This window comes from Sorex araneus, chromosome 5 (genome assembly GCF_027595985.1).
Source record: "Sorex araneus isolate mSorAra2 chromosome 5, mSorAra2.pri, whole genome shotgun sequence".
Taxonomy (NCBI): domain Eukaryota; kingdom Metazoa; phylum Chordata; class Mammalia; order Eulipotyphla; family Soricidae; genus Sorex; species Sorex araneus.
This window is the reverse complement of record NC_073306.1, coordinates 108,261,278-108,282,270: the sequence shown is the minus strand read 5'-3', so window position 1 is coordinate 108,282,270 and position 20,993 is coordinate 108,261,278. Positions and strand designations below refer to the sequence as shown.

The window sequence follows — 20,993 nt, the reverse complement described above, 5'->3', positions numbered from 1 at the left end:
AACAACTACCAGGAGGTTGACTCCATGGCTAGGAGGCTGGCCTCACATTCTGGGGAAAGGGCAACTCAGAGAAGGGATCACCAACTATAATGTAGTCGAAGGCCATGTGGGAGAAGGGAGTTGCGGGCTGAATGAGGGCTAGAGACTGAACACAGTGGCCACTCAACACCTTTATTGCAAACCACAATAGCTAATTAGAGGGAGAGAACAGAAGGGAATGCCCTGCCACAGTGACAGGGTGGGGTGGGGGGAGATGGGATTGGGGAGGATGGGAGGGATGCTGGGTTTACTGGTGGTGGAGTATGGGCACTGGTGAAGGGATGGGTTCCCGAACTTTGTATGGGGGAAGCATAAGCACAGATGTGTATAAATCCGTAACTGTACCCTCATGGTGATTAATTAAAAATAAATAAATTTATTAAAAAAAAAAAAAAAAGCAAACAACAGAGGCTAGAGCAATAGCACAGCCAGTAGGGCATTTGCCTTGCATGCGGCCAACCCTGGTTCAATTCCCAGCATCCCATATGTCCCCCCGAGCACTGTCAGGAGTAATTTCTAAGTGCATGAACCAGGAGTAACCCCTGTGCATCACCAGGTATGACCCAAAAAGAAAAAAAAAAAAAGCAAACAACAACAACAAAAACACAGAATAAAGGCCAGAAAGATATTATAGCAGATAGGGCGCTTGCCCTATGCACAACTGACCAGGGGTTCAAGCCCTAGAATCCCTAGTATGGTCTCCGAAGCCCCACCAGGGGTGATCCTTCTCATTAAGAGCCAGGCCAAGTGTGGCGCCCAAAATGAAAAAGCATAGAATAGGCTGGGCCATTCTGCTGTCATAGGGATTTATTTTAAACTAAGTACCATTTCCATGGGTATTGCAAGCAAATAAGGTTAGTCAGGAAAAAATAAATAAATTATGTAGTACGCCCCCCCATCCCCGAAAATTATCTTCTTGAAACAACAAACACCAAGTGGCCCCAATAGATAGTACAGTGGGTAGAGTGCTTTCCTTGCACGCCACCAACCAGATTCAATCCCCAGAAACCCATACGGTCCCCCATGCCTGCCAGGAATGATCCTTGAGCAAGTCAGGAATAAGCTCTGTGCATTGCCAGGAGTGGCAGAAAGAAAAAAAGGGTGGTGGCCCCAACTGTACTCAAGGCTACTACCAATGACATAAGGGTTCCAGGTTCCCCACGCTGGGCCAGCATCATTCCGTCTGTACACTTTATCTATATTCATGGGACTGCTGAGATTCCAAATCACCCTTCAACAAACACACTTTAAGAACAGGGACTGGTACACAGTGCAGGAATTAGTGGGGCCAGAGAGGCAGTATAGTAGGAAAGGCACCTGCTTTGCACAGGCGGACCCATGTTTGATGCCCAGTAGCCCGTATGGTCCCCTAAGCAACGCAGGAGTGTTTCCTGAATGCAGAGCCTGAGTGACCTCAACTTCGCCAGGTATAACCCCAAAACAAAACAAAACAAAAAAGGAGTTGGGTTTAATCCCTGGCACTAGATGGCCTCCCAAGCATCACTGGAGATGGTCTTGGAGGCCCTTGAACAAATGTCCAGGAAGTCCTGGTAGGTCCTAGGACCACCGGATTCAAGCAGCACTGCATCCTTAGGCCCAAGCAGTGAAACCCCAGTCAAGAGCCAAGTACTGGCAGGAAGTGGCCCCTAAAACCCCCTTGAGCACTGCTTGGAAGTCCATCCCACCAGGAAAAAATGTATGTTCCCAAATCATCAGTATGTAAAAGAAAAGCATCACAATGGGGAAAACGGCTAAAAATAAAACAAGCCAAAGAAATATACAAAGCTAACAGTCAAAAACTTATCCAATGTAAATATATATATATATGTGATAATAAGAAAACACTTTTATCAAATAAATTGCCTTATACATAACCCTAGACTATCCATTAATAATAGACTGAGTAGGGGCCAGAGCAGTAGTACAACAGGTCTAGCACTTGCCTTGCCTGTGTCAGACCCAGGTTTGATCTCCGACATTTCATATTGCCCCCTGAGTGCTTCCTGAGTGCAGGTCAGGAATAACCCTTGAGAACTGCTGGGCATTGCCCAAAAAAAAAAAAAAAACAATAATAATAACAGATTGAGAAAATATTCTGTGGTAAAAATCTTTAATAGGTTGGAGCAATAGTACAAGAGGTTTATAGCAAAATACAAATAGTACTATACTTTATATATATAAAATCCACCACCTCATAAGTATTAACACTATCTTTTGGTGAAATGAGATTGGTCCTTTTGATGCTTGTACTTTTAACTTTTAGATAAGGTAGTTTTAATTTATAGTATTGCCATGATTTACAATAACACTGATATTACTGTTTTAGACATACAATGATACTGTACCAAGGCTTTATTTTAATTGCATAATCTAGTATGTACATTATTAACAATGATAATTTATTTGTTTTTTGGGCCACACCTGTCAATGCTCAGGGGTTACTCCTGGCTCTACACTCAGGAATTACTCCTGGTGGTGCTTGAGGGATCACATGAAATCCTGCAAACCTGGGTCTGCTGCATGTAAGGCAAGTGCCCTACCCATTGTACTATCTCTCCAGCCCCTCATTCTCTGCTTTTCTTGAGATTTAATCACTTTGGAAAAAAGATCTCATTCATTAAATTCAGTAAGAGATGTTCAGTACTCTTTGAAGCATATTTTGTTGTTTTTTTTCATTTTTTGTGCCACATATCTGGTGGTGCTCAGAGATTATTCCTGGCTCTGTTTAGGGATCACTCTTGGTGCATGTTGGGACTGCCATATGGGGTGCTAGGGATCAAAGATGGCAGAGTGTTATCCTCATACAAGACAAGTGTCCAACAGTCTGTACATTTTCTCTCTCTCTCTCTGGCCCCAATGCTTTATTTTTAATCTCTAGCAGAACAAGTATTTTTGTTCTTTGGCCACTATTAGTTCTACTCAAAGCTTACCCCTATCTCTGTGCTCAGTGATCACTCCTAGTGGGGATCCGAGGTCCACAAGGGGTGCCAGTAATAGAACCTGAGTCACCTTCCCTGCCCTGCCTTTCCAACGCTATGGAAACATTTTTGATTGTCAAGACAAAGGATGAAGGTGTTAATGCCATTTAGTGAGAGTAGGCCAAGGATGCTGCTAAAATGCTATACAATGCACAGGACACAGTGCTCCTCACATCAAGGACTTTAATCACCCTGAAATGTCAGTATGTACAGAAACTCCCCTAATAGGCCAGTAAAAACCTCTTTAATACATCACATTATTTAGAAATTTCAGAACCCCAAAGAATAAGGATTGGTGGGCAGGAGGTGGTATTGGGGTTTGATCCCCTATCCACTGCCAGCAACAACCAATCCCCAAGCACCACCAGATGTACCCCCCTGAAAAAAATTAGAAATCTGAAGTTTACTCTCAATAATTACATACAATTGACATTTGATACATGTTTAGAAAATGTTTCCCTCTAAAATTTCTTTAAATTTCACAAACTCCTATTTTCATGACTCCTTAAATCCCTTTCCTCTAACAAACAAAAATCATAAAGTTTATCTTAATGACTTTCTCCCAAGGACAGTAACAGGAAGTAAATTTTAGATGAAAATCCATACACTACTTTAAAATCTGCCACTGTCACCTCGTTGCCATCGATTTGCTTAAGCAGGCACCAGTTAACGTCTCCATTGTGAGACTTCTTGTTACTGTTTTTTTGGCATACCAAATACGCCACAGGGAGCTTGCCAGGCTCTCTGAGGGGCGGAGGAATCGAACCTAGGACAGCTGCATGCAAGGCAAACGCTATCGCTCCACACCTCAAAAATCTAGTCAAGGGGCTGGAGTGATAGCACAGCGGGTAGGGCATTTGCCTTGCACGCGGCCGACACGGGTTCGATTCCCAGCATCCCATATGGTCCCCTGAGCACCGCCAGGAGTAATTCCTGAGCACAGAGCCAGGAGCAACCCCTGTGCATCGCTGGGTGTGACCCAAAAAGAAAAAAAAAATCTAGTCAAATATAACAATATTTACATATCCTCTCCATCTTCTTTTTGGATGCTATCCCTCAGACCCCCAGTCTTTAGCTTTTTATTTCTCCTTAACTTTGTCGTTTGGGGGTCAACTTGGAGATGCTCAGGGGTTACTCCCGGCTCTGCACTCAGGAGTTGCTCCTAGTGGTGCTTCACAGACCATATAGGGTGCCAGGTATTAAACCTGGGATAGCCACATGCAAGGCAAATGCTCTACTCAATGTACTATTGCTCTGGCCCCTCCTATTACTAAATTTAAAGAACTACCTTCTACTGCTAGATTTCAGGTTTTTGTAGGCAGTTCCTAATTTTAAAAAACATCAATTCCAAGTAGTAAATATAAAGATTAATCAATTTAGCCAGCTCTTAACACTCAGGAAAACAAAAGAGAATTTATATAAACACTAGAGAAAGACGCATCTTATAAAATTAATTTATATAAACACTAGAGAAGGACGCATTTTATAAAATTACTGAACTTACTTTGTTTTATTTACTAACAACAAGGGGCAGGAGTTATAGCACAGAGGTAGGGGGTTTGCCTTGCACACAACCAACCTGGGTTTGATTCCTCCACCCCTCTCGGAGAGCCTGGAAAGCTACCGAGAGTATCTCACCCACACGGCAGAGCCTGGCAAGCTACCCGTGGTGTATCCGATATGCCAAACACAGTAACAACAAATCTCACAATGGAGACATTAATGGTGCCCACTCGAGCAAATCGATGAGCAATAGGATGACAGTGACAGTGATTTACTAACACCAGGCATAAACCTTTTGTTTTGGGGCCACTCCCAGCAGTGCTCAGGATTCACTGCTGGCTCTGTGCTCAGGGATCACTCCTCACAAATTGAAGGGGATTATATGGGGTACTGGGGTTGAACCTAAGTTGAATACAAGGCAAGTACCCTGTCCACTGTACTATCATTCCAGTCCCTTATGTACAAATTTTCAAGGCCTCTACAGAAATGAAAAATGCTATACCATTACCACCTTATAGATGGTATGAAATAAATACACACACACACACACAGTGGTGATACTAATATAGTAACAGTGTGACAATATTACTGTTAATTTCTTTTTCTTAGCATCTACTTTTTTTTTTTTTTTAGCTTTTTGGGTCACACCTGGCGATGCACAGGGGTTACTCCTGGCTCTGCACTCAGAAATTACTCCTGGCGGTGCTCAGGGGACCATATGGGATGCTGGGATTTGAACCCGGGTTGGCCGCGTGCAAGGCAAACGCCCTACCCGCTGTGCTATCCCTCCAGCCCCAGCATCCAGCCCCAGCATCTACATTTCTTTTAAGAACATTTTTTAAGTTCTCATGGCTTGTCTTTACCAGAATAATTCCAAATTGCTTCTACAAGTTTATTCCTAGTTTTCACTTTATAAAAATTGGATTAGTCTTTCTCTGTATTCCTAATTTCCCATGTACTTTACTACAATTTCCCATGTACTTCACAAGGAAATTTAGTATACTTCAAAATACCTATAGTCACCCCTTTTATTAAAGTGCAGATACTAGAGTTACTGAAAAATAATCACTAATACAAGGCCTTCTCAAATACGCTCGTCTTTGGCAGGAAGAATTTTATAGTTTCTTTCAAGGTTACAGGGTAAAAATTCAAGATTACAGGGTAAAAACATTTCCTATCTTGGGCAATATACAATATCCAACTTAAAGGAAGTGTAAGCCAGATAAATCACGTTTTTCAGGGTGAGGAGTTACCACCCCTTTTTAGAAAAATTACTCAGTAGCCCCCAAACAGTCTGAAAGCAAACAGCGCCTTCAACTGCACCTGAGACTGCTGGGGGAGGTACTGCTTGCTTTTAGGAAAACTGACAGCGCTAAGCAAAGCTGTACAAGAGAAATGTACCAGAAGCCATAATTCAAAACTTTCTAGGAAACACACTAAAACTAAAATTGGACAGAGGATGACCTCGCCTCACATTCACTCAGCCCTGATTCCTGGGTTTGAGGCAGGTGCCAAAAAGACCACGATAACATTTTAATGATTTTATATATATTTTAAAATAGTACTGCTACTGATGTTACTTTAAGTTATAAATGAGACTATATTATTTTCTTATCACTGAAATAACATATTGCTTTTTTCCCCGCAGGTTTTCGAAAGCTGCTCCATCTTCCACACGTAAATATCTCACCCTCATCAAGTATACTACATCACGCTGGGCTAGTGGAGGTGAAGTGAATGACATGTCTTTAGAAACTCTGCAGAAACCAATCTACACTAAAATGCAAACTCAGACTCTTTACCCCTAATCACAAACTTTTCGGGCACAGTCTCACATCTTGAAACCTGTCTGCTGGGGACTGGGGAGAGAGTACAGAGATTAAGGTATGAGTCTTGCCTAAGGCTAAAACCAATTCAATCCGCAACACCATCCACACAGGGTTCCCCAAGCACCAAGCCAGAAGTCGTTAATAAGTACAGAACGAAAGCAAGGGAAGGCCTGGTTATTACAAAAAGTACCAAACAAAGCAGATGTTATAACCCTTATGACCCATACAAGGTATTCAAAATTAAAACATGGGAGGCTGGGGCAAGGGAAAAACTATGACAATACTGGAGAGAAATGGACACTGGGAAAGGATGTGGACTGTGTTATGCATAAACTCCTATCATAAGCAATATTAAAAACCAAAACAAAACAGTGCTTTTGTTTTTATGCTCCAATCTCTCTTGGCGGGGGGGGGGGGGGGGTGTGAAGGGACACACCAAACAATGCTCAGGACTTACTCCCGGCTCTGTACTCAAGAATCACTCTTGATGGTGCTTGGGGAACCATATGGGATGCCAGAAATTGAAACCAGGTTGACAGTGTGCAAGGTAAGTGCCCTATCCACTGTACTATCTCCCTAGCCCCTGGTTCCAATCTCTTAAAGGCTTTAAGATGTCTAGTAGCTGTAACTGATTTAAAAATTTGGAAAATATGAAATAGTCTCTTGTTTGAAGATAAATCCAATCTTAAAATGAAAAAAATAATTTATAGTCCCCCATTCTGTGAAGATAATTCCACCAATGACTTCAATGCAGTACAGGACCAAGTTTACTAGAAAATGAATAGTAACATTAAAAAAGTCTATGTGTGAACAACATTTCATCATTAAGAAGCCAAAGAAACAATAGTTCACAGTACCTTTGCAAATTTGAAGAATGGTCTTGGATCTTTTCTGAAATATTCAATATCAAACATTGCTTGAGGATCTGGAAGGTCTGGGAAGTCTACAGCAAGGCGAGCATAAATACCACCTCTTGACCTGAAGTCAGGTATTCCACAAGAAACAGACACCTGAAATATATATGGCATACATTACACCATTAAATCTTCTACCTCTACCTTTATAATTACTAGCTCTCTTAACATATAATTAGGGAAACTCAGAAAAACATTTTAGTTTGAAATTTGGGGGCAACAGAGACAACCCTATTCTAATTCAAAAAGAAAATAAAAATGACCTAAAAAAAATAGAATAAAACCTATTGCATATTCCCACTACATATTCTATTTATAACAGTAAGAAAATTTTAAGTTAACATTAAGACTTGAAGTAAATATGCAAGAAACCCTGGTCCAACTCCCGATGCCCAGCACTGTGTATGGTCCCCCAAGCACTGCCATGAAATATCCCTTTGTGCTCAACAAGGGATAGCCCCAAAGCATTGCTGGGTGTGGCCGTAAGACAAAAAAGACTTGAAGCATTCAACCAACAAATTAAGTCAACTGCAATGTGACTGAGAAGGTATTAAGTTATTTAAACTTCGAGGCAAGCAAGAAGTGATGTGAGGAAGGGGGCTAAAGAATAGTACAGTAGCTTAGCGAAGCATTCTTCAACCATTTATTTTTTTGATTTGGTGGCCACACTTATTTGTGATCAGGCTTTTTCCTAAGAAGACCTGGGAGAACACATGGGGTGCTTGAGATCGAATATGGGTCAACCAAGTACAAAACAAGCATCTTACCTGCTGTGCTACCTCTCCAGCCCCTTCAGCCTTTTAACACCTGCAGACCAGCATTTGTCCTTTATACTGGTCCATGGACCCATGGCTATAAACACCGTGGCAGACCAGTGGCTTTCAATCTTTCTACACCTGCAGAGCATCACCAGTCTGCAGACCAGTGGTGGAACATTGGCTTAGAGCACCAGCACCCGCCTTGCAAGAGTATGTCATTCATTCAAATCCCTGTTATCCCAAACATGCACCGAGGCCACTCTAACCCTCACAGCTCAAGTTCCTATAACCGGTTCCCCAAGCGATTTCCAGCTGCACCACAGCCAAGTATGAAAGAACCAAAAAAAGTAATGCACTCGCCATCATCCTCTCCCCACTCCATCTTCATAAGCACCAGGTAAGAGATGTCTGAGCATTACAGTCAGGGCTGACTCCCAGCAAGCACAGGTGGGTACCAGTGATCCCCTAACCATATGAACCGTCATGTGAGAGTGTAAGCAACTGAAAAAGTGCACACCTCAGGCTGGAGCGATAGCACAGTAGGTAGGGCGTTTGCCTTGCACGACCCGGGTTCAATTCCCAGCATCCCATATAGTCCCCCGAGCACAGCCAAGAGTAATTCCTGAAGGCATGAGCCAGGTGTGACCCAAAAGAGCCAAAAAAAAAACAGTAAGAGCACATCTCAATGAACACTATAGCCAAGCACGCAAGCACCATCAACCTGAAACACCAGGCCATCATGCTCTGTTGGAGTAAAGCTCTAAACATTTTAGGATAACATTGGTTTGGTTTGTCCTTCCTCCCTTGCCACAGGGAGCTTAGTTTAAGTGGACAGGAGACACTCCTGCTCTGGAGACACTCCCTTCCTTTGTTTATCTGTAAACTCTTCTCTGCACCCTCCTTTCCAACCAGTTAATCACCTTTTCCCTAATCAGATTCTGTTAACTTGTAAGATCAGATCCTTCTAAGAACATCGAACTTGTACTGTAAGTTAAATACTGCTTCTCTCTCTTTTGTATAGTTTACCTTAAAGCAATGTTCTTTCTGTATGGACATAGGCAGACAATTAATATGCTTTGTAACTGGGGAGCTGATTGACTCCAATAATATTTACTCCTGGGCATCTGCTTTCTCGACTCAGTTGCCCTTAGATCCTAGCATCCCAAAAATAGGGTCCCGGCGAGGGATGGAATGGACCCAGGGCAAGCCGGGTATCGAAATGGGCCAGGCCAAAGCACCACAATACTCAACTATAAGTTGAGGGTATGATCATGAACAAATGCTGTCATGATCCGAAGGTAACGATGAGACTAGGACCCTGCTGGGATTAGCAAGATTAACCTGGCCTGAGGACTGTGGTCTGGAATATATAGTGAGATGTCCCCAGGAAGAACCAAACTTTTAAGTTTATATCTCTTACTGTGCTCATACAGAATGACATTGCTAGAAATATTAGAAGTAGATTTACTACAACTGTTTAAGTGGATTACTAGCTGAGGAAAGAAGAATATGACACACCCTTGTTTGGATCCCACCCTTGAGATCTCCTAGTAATCAGGAGTAATCTCCTTAGATGAGATTTTGTCCTTGAGGAGGGTCTTACCTCTCTCATGTGTTAATGTTCTGAACCACCATTGTGTTACCACCCTATGTGATTGCTATATAAATTAAGATTGTAGGAGAAGTAGAGGGAGAACACACAGAAGCAGGGGAAGACACAGAAGCAGAACACAAGGCAAAAGAAGTGAGAGTGAGGGGCCGGAGCGATAGCACAGCGGGTAGGGCGTTTGCCTTGCACTCGGCTGACCTGGGTTCGTTCCCTGGCATCCCATATGGTCCCCCAAGCACTGCCAGGAGCAATTCCTGAGTGCAAAGCCAGGAGTAACCCCTGAGCATAGCTGGGTGTGACCCAAAAAAAGCAAAAAAAAAAGAAGTGACAGTGAGCGAGTGAGCGGGACATGGGAGAGAGAGAGGCAGAAGAGTGAAGAGACAGAAGCAGAAAGGGAATGGAGATTGGAATAAACTGCAACTGATACCAACCAAGCTGACACTCGTTCCTTCTTTTGCCTGCCCATCGCCATCAGCCTCCCTGGGGTGGGGGAAGTGGCTTGAGACTACCGAACCTGGGCAGCCGGAGAGACAGAACCCCCGCTGTCCTCTTTTGTGAAGACACAATGCTCCACACCTAAAAATGTGCAAGTATCACTGTCCTTGATCAATGCACAGGAAGGAGGCTAGGAAAAGATTAATTTTTTTAAAAAGAAAAGGGCCAAACCAGAGAAATGGTAAAGCAAGGAAGTAGGGTACTTGCCTTGCATGCACACAACCCAGATTCAATCCCCAGTGCCTCATAGGGGTCCTCAAATACTGTGGAAAATAATCCTGGAGGGGCCAGAGCAATAGTACAGAGGGTAGGGCGTTTGCCTTGCATGCAGCCAGACTCGGGTTCAATCCCTGGCTTCCTGTAAGATCCGCCAACTACTGCTAGGGCTAATTCCTCAGTGCAGAACCAGAAATAACCCCTAAGCATAGTAGGGTGTGACCCAAAAAGAAGAAGAAAAAAGTGATCCTGAATGGTGCAGGAGCAATGTTAGTAAGATAGTACAGCGGGGAGGGCATTTGCCTTGCACCTGGCCGATGATTCGCTCTCCAGGATCCCATATGGCTCCCTGAGCAAACTAGGAGTGATTCCTGATAGAGCCAGGAGTAACCTCTAAGCACTGCCAGGTGTAGACCAGACTCAACCTCCTGCTCCCCTCACCAAAAAATAAGGGAGGTTAAAAAGTGTCTGATCCTGGGGTATGGAGCTAGGAGTAAGTCCTGAGCTTCACTGGATGTGGCCCCCAAACCAAAAATAAATTATTTGATTTGGGCACCAAGCTCCTAAATAAGTAATTTTCTTAAAGGCAAGGGCAGTCATAATGGTTGAAATAATGAATACTAAAGACAACAGAAACAAAGAACATAAGAACTGGTATTCTATGGGAAACATGCACTCAAGGGGGCTGGGGATAGGACAGTGAGGGAGGGGGGCACCATCTATGGTGGAGGGTAGCATTCAACAGGGGGAGGTAGTACTGAAAGACGATAAAATGTTATGTATGAAACCTTATAGCAACAACACTATAAACCAGTACAAAACACATACACAGACTCTCACACACACACACACACACACAGCATACTCATAGAAGCACACTGGTGGATAGGAGGCAAGTGAGGTGGGGGATGGGAACATTGGTGGAGGAAGTAGACACTAGAAGAGACCAGTTTTGAAATACTATACGCTTGAAACCCAATCATGAATAACTTTGCAATTTCAGTGACTAAATAAAAATAAGTAAAGGCAGGTTCAGGAGACAGCTCAAAAAATTAGGCATATACAATGCCTGAGGGAAGCACATCAGCAAGACAGGGTCCCTTAGAGCATTGAGAGTAATCCCAGAGGAGCCGAGTCCCACCCCAAAAGCTTTTAAAAGGGCCAGAGATATATAACTCAAATTGAACAGCAATTGATTTATAGAATGCGCAAGCACACATATACCCACCTTCCTCCAGCACTACCTAGTATAGTACCTTCAACAATAGGCATATTTACTACTACAGTTAAGTGTATCTAAAGAAATCTCCCAAGAAAATATCATCTCGGCCAAAATTATTCTACATCAAAAATGTAAATTCTGGGTTCAAAGCTACAGTACAGTGAATAGGGTGCTCGCCTTGCAAGCTGCCCACCAGGGTTCAATCTCTACCATCTCTCTTGCCCTGGTATAATGTAGTTTTACTTTTTTTTGTTTGTTTGTTTGCTTTTTGGGTCACACCTGGTGATGCACAGGGGTCACTCCTGGCTCTGCACTCAGGAACTATTCCTGGCAGTGCTCAGGAGACCATATGAGATGCTGGGAATCGAACCCGGGTCTGCCGCTTGCAAGGCAAACACCCTACCCAACTGTGCTATCGCTCCAGCCCTGTGGTTTTACTTTAACTCTACTCAAGTACTGTACTAAAGAACAGTAGCAAATATCTTTTAAGGCTTTTGAAGTTAAAAAAAAATTAATCAGTTGCTGCCACATTTACTTTTTAGTAGTTTCCAAACATTTTAGTGGTTAATTTATTATATTTATTCTACACCAGAGGAAAAACTTACTTTTAAAACAAATATATCATTGCCCCTTTTTAAATAAGTGTTTTATATATTTTACATACCCCAGCTCCAGTTAGAACTATTATTTTTTTGCACTCTTGCAGTAATTTCACAGCATCTTCAATTGTATTAATATCTTTCCTTTTTTTCCTTTTTGGTGGCTCTGAAAGTATATTAATAACAATCTGCCACAGTGTCATATCATCTAACTCAGGTGGAGGGATAGTTTCCGGTAGCAAATCTTTAAGAATTGTTCGAGGATCTGTACCAATCATGAGATGCTGCTGAACAAAAGCATATGGGCCTGTATGAAGAGAAAGAAAAACAGGAGCACTTGTAAGTAATTCAAAACTTCATTTATTTTCTAAAGTAATGAAATTGCTATTTTTAAGGCTTTCATTGTAAGAAAATGAGAAGAAAGAAAATGCAACTTAAAGATATTTTCACCCTCACATCTTCAGCGCTAAAGCTGTATTGTATACTAAGAACTGCCAAGGTGATTCTAGTGGCCCTCAAGCCTTCATGATTAGACCTGAGCATTTGCCATGAGTGAGCAATGTTTGGGAAGATCTCCCAAAAACAAAAATCTGACAGTGTTCTCTTATTTTGACATGGTTTTAGTGTTAAAAATATATTTACTAAAATATATTTACTAAAAATATATTTACTAAAACCATGTCCATGCCTAGGATATGGTTTTAGTGTTAAAAATATATTTACAAAGGGGCTGGAGCGATAGCACAGCGGGTAGGGCGTTTGCCTTGCACGCAGCCGACCCGGGTTCTAATCCCAGCATCCCATATGGTCCCCTGAGCACCGCCAGGGGTAATTCCTGAGTGAAGAGCCAGGAGTAACCCCTGTGCATCGCCGGGTGTGACCCAAAAACCAAAAAAAAAAAAAAATATATTTACAAAATATTTGGAAGCCTAGAGAATAGCTGAAGGATTTATGAGTACATGCCACTGAAAACCTATGGTCGCAAGCTCAAATCCCTGGCCTCCCACATGCACCATATGCGACCCAGCTCTGATCCATGATCCTTTGTGCCACACATCATTTACAGACACACGGTGCAAAGTATGTGTTAAGCACCACAGAAAAAGGGCTGTGATCCTTAGGTAGCACCACAACCAAAAAAGATGTAAAACCTCTACTGAACACTGCAGTGAACTTGGCAAGAACTACAATCTTGTCTACCTGTGAAAGCCCTAGCCAGACCATATGCAAGCATCATAACTAAAGGAGTATAAACCTCATTAGCGCTTTGGCCAAGTGTGTGAATACTGCAATCTAATGTGCAACCCCTGGCAAGCACAATTAAAACTATGGAAGCTCCACAGCTAGGCATACATTGACCTGGTTATCATAGTATCACCAACAATGAAGGGAAGGAAGAGAACGGAGAGGAAATTTGAAGTTCATAGGTATAACCCTGGTGGCTCTAGCACTGCTAGCTGTGGTTACCCTGGCTCAAGCACTACAGATTTGAGCACTACCAGGTGTAGCAGCCCCTAATTTGAGGGAACAGGGAGCATGAAATATTAAGCACTGTAGCACTGTCATCCCGTTGTTCATCGATTTGTTCGAGCGGGCACCAGTAATGTCTCCATTGTGAGACTTGTTGTTACATTTTTGGCATATCGAATACGCCATGGGTGGCTTGCCAGGCTCTGCCATGTGGGCAGGATACTCTGGTAGCTTGCCGGGCTCTCCAAGAAGGATGGAGGAATCGAACCTGGATCGGCCTCGTGCAAGGCAAACACCCAACTCGCTGTGCTATCACTCCAGACCATGAAATATTAAAGAAAAAAATAATTTAAAAATAGGATAAGAAGTAAAAGGACAAGACACTTGAAATGGAGAAAAAAAATTGCATTCTTTCTACGGACTTTAATAACCCAATGTAAGGAGGACCAATTAAGAAATATCAGAAGTCAGGTTTCATGAACTAGATCTGTTTAATAACAAAAAGAAACAATGCGGGGCTGGAGAGATAGCACAGCGGGTAGGATGTTTGCCTTGCACGCGGCCGACCTGGGTTCAAATCCCAGCATCCCATATGGTCCCCTGAGCACAGCCAGGGATAATTCCTGAGTGCAGAGCCAGGAGTAACCCCTGTGTGTTGCCAGGTGTGACCCAAAAAGCAAAAAAAAAAAAAAAAAAGAAAAGAAACAATGCACTATACATCCCCTTGAAATGTAACCTGACATTAAATCTCAGCAAGCACATGAAAACCTCATCACCAAGTTGAGGAAAAAGGAAATTATATTTTTAGCTGGCTTAAACTGAAAATTAAATAAAAAATAAAAGCATTTGGGGCTGGAGGATTATAAAGAGGGTATGGTGTAGAGTGCTTGCCTTGCACACAGCCAACCTGGGTTCAATTCCTGGAATTCCATATGGTCCTGTGAGCCTCACCAACTGATCCCTGAGCATAGAGCCAGGAGTAAGCCCTGTGTACTGTCAGATGTGGACCAAAAACAATTTAAAAAGCCATTTGCTTTCTTTTTTTTTTTTTAAGGGGGCATCACACCCAGCGATGCACAGAGGTTACTCCTGGCTTTGCACTCAGGTATTACCATAGGAAATACTCAGGGGACCATATGGGATGTCAGGAATCGAACCCGGGTTGGCCGCGTGCAAGACAAACACCCTACCCACTGTGCTACTGCTCCAGCTGCACCATTTACTTTCCAAAGCTGTGAAACCAGTACCAGGGATGTAGCTGGGCAGTAGGGCACTTTGCACTGCATGTGGGAGACCCTGAGTTTGTATCCCATCACTGCAGGAATTTTTTTAATTAAAAAATGTATAGTAAATAAAGCTGTGAAGCCATACCTATTCGTGGCCTTGGAGTCCAGTCACTAGAGCTTGCATGGGAGGCTCTATCATCTTCATCACTTTCACAGGAATGAAAACCATTGGTGATTATCTCATCACCAAACAGAAGGTCATCTGCAAAAGAAACCATAAATAACTCAGGACTACTGAGTGGTCTTAATGTATGCCGACTAGCCACGGGGATGCTGCCTGGATATCTCGGTGGTAGAGCACAAGCCTCCCAACTATGAAGCCTTGTATCCCATCCATGTGGCACCAAAATAAAACATAGGAAAATCTATAGTGGTTATGCTGCAATGATTTTTCATTAAATAAAGCACTTCACCAATCATTTTGACTGCTATGGAAAGAAAATACGGCTTATGGAACCAGCACGTACCATTCATAGGAGCAGTGTATTCTTGGTCAATATCTTTACAGTTTCAGTTCATCTAAATCTAAAACTAAATTAACTCTACTTAACTAAAACACAAAAGATAGTTATCTATTTAGGCTAAATTCACGTATCAAAAATAATGGAACTCATGAAACTTAGCAGAAATTTACCCAAGTAAATCTAGACAAGTTTAACTAGAGCAATTTTCACTCATATATTAAACGCCAAGATCTTTCATTATATCTTTCCCCTCTTATTGCTTGATATCTAAGATATTTTTACCAAATTAATAACTGCACACTTGGTTTCTTTTCTGTATATCAGCTACACTGATGCGATGGACACAAATACAGATAAAGATGCATACCTAGCCAGGGCAGAAGCTCATGAGATCAAAAACATAAAAACCGAATTAAGACTGACCCATGTCCAGAGTTGACTTTCTTTCCCCGTGTGGGCAAGACACTGAGAAAGCGTGTGATATCTCAGTGACTTCCGACAATGTTGGTTCCTTCTCTTAGTTGGGAGACAATAACCACCAATCCCAGGAATTCTCAACAAATGATTATTACTTAACGTAGAGCAATAAATATATATATGTATGTGTATAAATATATGTATGATATCCAATTCCAAAACTACCGTAAGAACATGATTCGAGTTCAATGAAAACACTATCACTATCCTATGACCATTACTAATTGCATCACAGAAGGGAATGACTTTTTTCGAACTTCGCTATGCCATTTAGGAACAGCTCTGCTATCTTAATTGTTTAAGTTTACAAATAAGTACCCTTAAGAAAATCACAAATTGTACAGGTGTCAGCGTGCAAATGCAACTGGGCGGGAGGCGGGGAAGGGGAGTAAGTAGATGCGCAGGACAAGCAAAAGTTGCAGATTATTTCAGTGTGCTACATCGGGGTACGTGGGGGGGGGGGGGGGAGTAGTAAAAGACCCCGAACCAAAAAATAGATAACTAGAAATATCCTCAACAGCTAAGAGAGGCAAAAACTTATTTTAAAACCAACTGCCAGAATCTCCCGGGCCGGCGGCTGCGCAAAGCGCGAGGCCTCCCGAGTGGGCCTCGGGCCGAGCGAGCAGGAGCCGAGCGAGGGGGAGCGAGCGCGCGGGCCGCTGCCGCAGGACCGCGGCGGCTCGCACGGCCGCCGGCCGCCAACTCCCCCGACCCCGCCGCGCACCCCCGAGACACCCCACCCGGCACCAGGAGGGGCCTCGGGAGAGGGAGGAGGCGATGCGCAGTCTCGGCCGCCCGCACCCTGCGCACCTCGGTACCCAATCGCCGCCGCCGCCTCTTCCTCCTCGTCGCCCTCCTCGTCGTCGTCGTCGTCGAAGTCGTCGGCCGGCGGCGGCTCCCGAGACGGGCCCTGCAGGCCGGGCCCATTGTCTCCTTCTCCGGCCTCCGCCGCCGCCGCCGCCGCCGCCGGGGCCGGGGCCTCCCGCTCCCCGCCCGCCGCCGCCTCCCGCCACAACGCCGCCGCCGCCGCCGCCGGGCAGCCCCCGGCCGCCCCCGGCACCTCCCGCTCGGGGGCCGGCCCGCCGACGTCGTCCGGGCTCCAGCCGAGGCCGGCACCGTCTCTCCGCGGCCGTTTGCGGAGCGGCTCCCCGGTGAGGGACGACGCGGCCTCTCCGTCGGCCGCCGCCGCCGCCGCCGCCGCCGAGGGCGAGCAGCCGGGCTGAAGGGCGAGCGCCGCCTCGTCCGCCATCTTCCAACTGCCTCTCTGGCCCTCCGCCCCTCGCCTCCTGTGCTCCCGCCCGACTCGCGGCTCTGGCGCCCCCGCGGCTCCGGCTGCGGGAGATTTAAACCCGGTCACGTGACCCGCCCCTCGCCGCCCCCGCCCTCCCTCGGCTCCCGCCACCCACGCGGGCCGGACCACAACACGGCGGGTCACGTGGCGGGCGGGGGCCCCCGAGGCGGCGCGGCCCGGCTGCTGGTGCCGCCCCACCCCTCGGCGGCTGCGCTGCGTCGCGCTCGGCGTTCGCCCCTCGGCTGCCTGCGCGCCGGCCGCCTTCCAACGCCGGTGCCTCACCCCGACCCCACCCCCACCCCGGGCCCTCACCACCCGACCCCCGGGACACTAGGGGCGGGGTCGCGGGGCAAGTTCCCACCTTCGCCCTCCAGTGCGACACCTCGTTGGCCCACCCGCCCACGTCCTTGGCAGATCTGGGCCAGGAGTGAAGAACCTGGTTCCGGTGCCAGAACCAGGTTCTAGGGGGTCGTTCTGGTCGGTTCCCGGGTGCGAGTGGAAGCGCTCCTCGAGCTCCAGAAGAATTGTGTTCCTCTGCTTTAACATGTGTTTCATCCGCTCATGGCGGGGGGGGGGGGGGTTGAAGACCCCAATAGTTAAAAAAAAAAAAAAAGAATAAACGGAGGTTTCCATATAGAAAAAAATACTGACGGGGGACTGGAGAGATCGACCTGCGGGTAGGGCGCCTTCTTGCACGCGGCTGGCCCGTGTTCGATCCTCGGCACCCCATATGATCCCCCGTGTCCCCCGAGAGATTGCTGAGCACTTGCCGGGCGTGCCCCCTCCCCCGAAAAAAAAGTATTGATTTAAGGGTGATGGGTAGAGTGGGTCCTTAAAAAAAAAATGTTTTTTTCAAGCAAAACCCTAGACAAGGAAATTTCAGTTGTCCTCAGCACAGTAGAAGTTGAAAGTTAAGGAAGCTTCACGACTCTTCAGGTACCATGCTTGGTAGGAGAGACGGGTGCCTTTAGCTGCATTTAGTTGTGAAATTTTTGTTTCCATTACCAGAAAACGTATTCAACAATTCCACTCCATTCCTGGAATGAGTGAGGACCCCGCGCTTAAGGGCGTGATCTCGTCAGAGCAGCGCCCGCCGCAGAAGCGGGTGACAAGCGCCAGGCCTCTTGTTCTAACGAGCTGATGGCATCCTCATAACACTCAGTAATTTCTTTGAATGGCTCACACGAGCCGGGAAGACATATTAACACTTTTAGCAAAGTAAATACATCCAGAGGAACAAACGAACAGCCAGATGAAGAGGTGCTTAGGGTGAGCTCCAAAAAGGCACTTAAACATTGAAGCTTGTGTCGCTGTGCAGCTGGGGGGGAGAGGGGGAATCACCCTTCCCGCCGTGGTGCTTTCATCAGTTCGGAAGCTCGCACGGGCCAGCTCAGGACTTCTGAGAGCGCTCCACTCCGCGGAGTTCAGGAGTAGAAAGTCCCTATGCTCTGATTCATTAGGAGGCTGTTATGTAGTGACCTTACCCTAAATTACTGCAATAAAGAACGCCAGGGAGAAGGATACGAGCTTGGGCTCGTTGTGGATAACAAAAGATATTCCTATCACATAAAATTCAAAGGGCGTCAGGCATTCTAGGTCAGGAACTCAGGACAAACAAAATATTCATAGGCTTATTTATTCCACTAAGGGTTGTCATAAACTTCTGATCACTAAGACTTTGAAACTTGTTTTCTTGTCCTAAACCCTGTAATCCCAACTCTAACTGTAATTTGGCTTCCAGTATAGTCTCTCCCGTTAGGGAGAAGACAGTCAAAGAGCCAACAGTAATATTCTGTCTGAGTTAGGATTCTACCAATATATAATAAAAATGATGTATAAATAAAAAATGCTTATAACTTTGAGGTTTGGAGTGTAGTTTTGGTTTGTTTTTGGATGGTGTATAGGTGGTGCTAGATCAAACCTGGACTTCCTGTGTGCCAAGCACGTATTCCAGCCTACTGAGTCTCTATATCTGAGGAACCAAAGGCTCAGAGCTTTGATATGAATTTCATTAGATGACAGTTATGAGAGTTATCAACACTTTATGTACAAAAAAGAAATCGGCAAAACCTGGTAATTAAGATGGAAAAACATAAATACTGGCTTGCTTTATAAGCTGGAGTTCTCCCTTCAGTGCATATCACTTGTCTTTATCTTTGCTTGGTTTTTCCACTCTGAACAAGCCAGTGTTCTCTTGAACACATATTTCTCTTTCCCTCCCCTTACACTTTTCTAAGTAAGTTTTGTTCAATAAAAGCTATCATATTTCACTTAAAAAAGAAAAAACCACATAAATGCAAATTAAAACTATCTTGCTTTACTAAAAATAAATAAACAGGAAAAAAAAAACCTGTATACAGACCCTTTTCTCATACTAATACTGGGTACTAGAAACTAGAATTTAAAACAAATCCTTTTAGAGTGAGGGAAATGACATAAAAGGGCTGTGTGAATGCCAGGTTTGATCCCTAGCACCATACAGTTTTCTCAGGTCCAGTGGAATTGATCTGAAGCACCAACTAGATCAAAACTAAAAAAAAAAAAAAAAAACCTTAAGTTGACCCAAGGTCAATTTCAGCAACATACCTTTCCGTTTGGCCCTGGGGACTCCCAAACATTGCCAGGGAGGGTCCAGTAATCCAGGCTCTGCAGGGCCAGAGCTGCATGGCATCCTGTATCCCTAGCATTGAACTGTCAGCTTGGATGGCACAGAATGACAGGGAGTGGCCCCAGGGCTTCCTACGCATGGCTGAGGAGACCCAGAAAAACAAAACAGACAAACAAAAAGGGCTGAGAATATAGTTTAGAAGTAGAGCGCTTGCCTTGCATGTTCGAGGCCCTGAGTTTGATACAAATGTTATAATTTCCTTCAGAACATAGTGTTCAGTACCTCATCAAATAGCACTTACGGAGCTGTGCAAGGCAAATAGTAGCAAATAGATGGTTCTTAAACGTCTGCTATGAGGAGTATAAAGACTGAACCAGTAGATCTCAACTGAGGAGATTTTTGTTCCCTTCTTCCAAGGAACACTATATTCTGGGGACAGTTTTGATTGACACAGTTTGGGGGAGGTATTCTACTGGTTTGCAGCAGACAGAGGCAAAGGACACTGCTAACCCTTATTCAACGGGGAGGACATCCCATAACAACAAAGAAGTAGTTGTCAAAGTATCAACAGTGTCACACTTGAGAAACTCAGGCCAAGAATTTCAACCACACAGGGCAAGTGATTCTGTTGAGGGTTCTATGTGACATAAATTCCCAAGGGAACTAAGTGGCAGGTTTTTATTATTAGCAAGGCCAGGTCCTTGCTAACGACAACATAAAAGCTCTACAGGTTTTGACAAGCAGTGTTTTGAATTATTCTTTTTTTTCAGACTTTAATTTTAGCAAGTGTTTTATCTACTGTTTTATCCAGCCTCTTTGAGATTGTTTTTAAAGGGGAAGAGTTGGGTCATATCTGATGGTGCTCAGAAGCTAGGTACTATGGGGACCATGTGGTGCTGAGGATTAAACTTGGGCCCACCATATGCAAAGCATGCACACTAGCTCTTTGAACTATCTCCCCGGGGTTGAAGAAGTTGTGTGTTTTTGTTTAAAATTTGGGGGTCAAACCCAGCAATGCTCAAGGGCCACTCCTGGCATTACTTCGGAAGCCATGCAGTGCCAGTGATCAAACTCAGGCCTCCTGCACGTGAAGCATGTGCTCAGCCTATGCAGCTCTCTATCCAGCCTAGGTGATGTGTTTTTACAGTAGAACATTGTGCCTTTTGAAGTCATCAGCATGTGCATAATTATCTATCATACATCTACAATCAAATGCCTTTGATCAGGTCAAAGAG

At 44.6% G+C, this 20,993-nt stretch overlaps 1 protein-coding gene across 1 annotated transcript in view; it reads right to left on the bottom strand.

Annotated features, from left to right (window-relative positions):
• The window catches only part of SIRT1 (sirtuin 1), a 35,589-nt gene extending 18,354 nt beyond the window's left edge, over nucleotides 1-17,235 (bottom strand). The window contains exons 1-4 of the mRNA XM_004617096.2: nucleotides 16,670-17,235; nucleotides 15,004-15,120; nucleotides 12,228-12,469; nucleotides 7,207-7,359 (exon numbers count right to left, since the gene is read on the bottom strand). Of these exons, the coding sequence (XP_004617153.2) occupies nucleotides 7,207-7,359; nucleotides 12,228-12,469; nucleotides 15,004-15,120; nucleotides 16,670-17,108 (951 nt within the window). The 5' untranslated portion in view covers nucleotides 17,109-17,235. The remainder of the gene's footprint in view (nucleotides 1-7,206; nucleotides 7,360-12,227; nucleotides 12,470-15,003; nucleotides 15,121-16,669) is intronic.
• Between the last annotated feature and the right edge of the window lie 3,758 nt (nucleotides 17,236-20,993).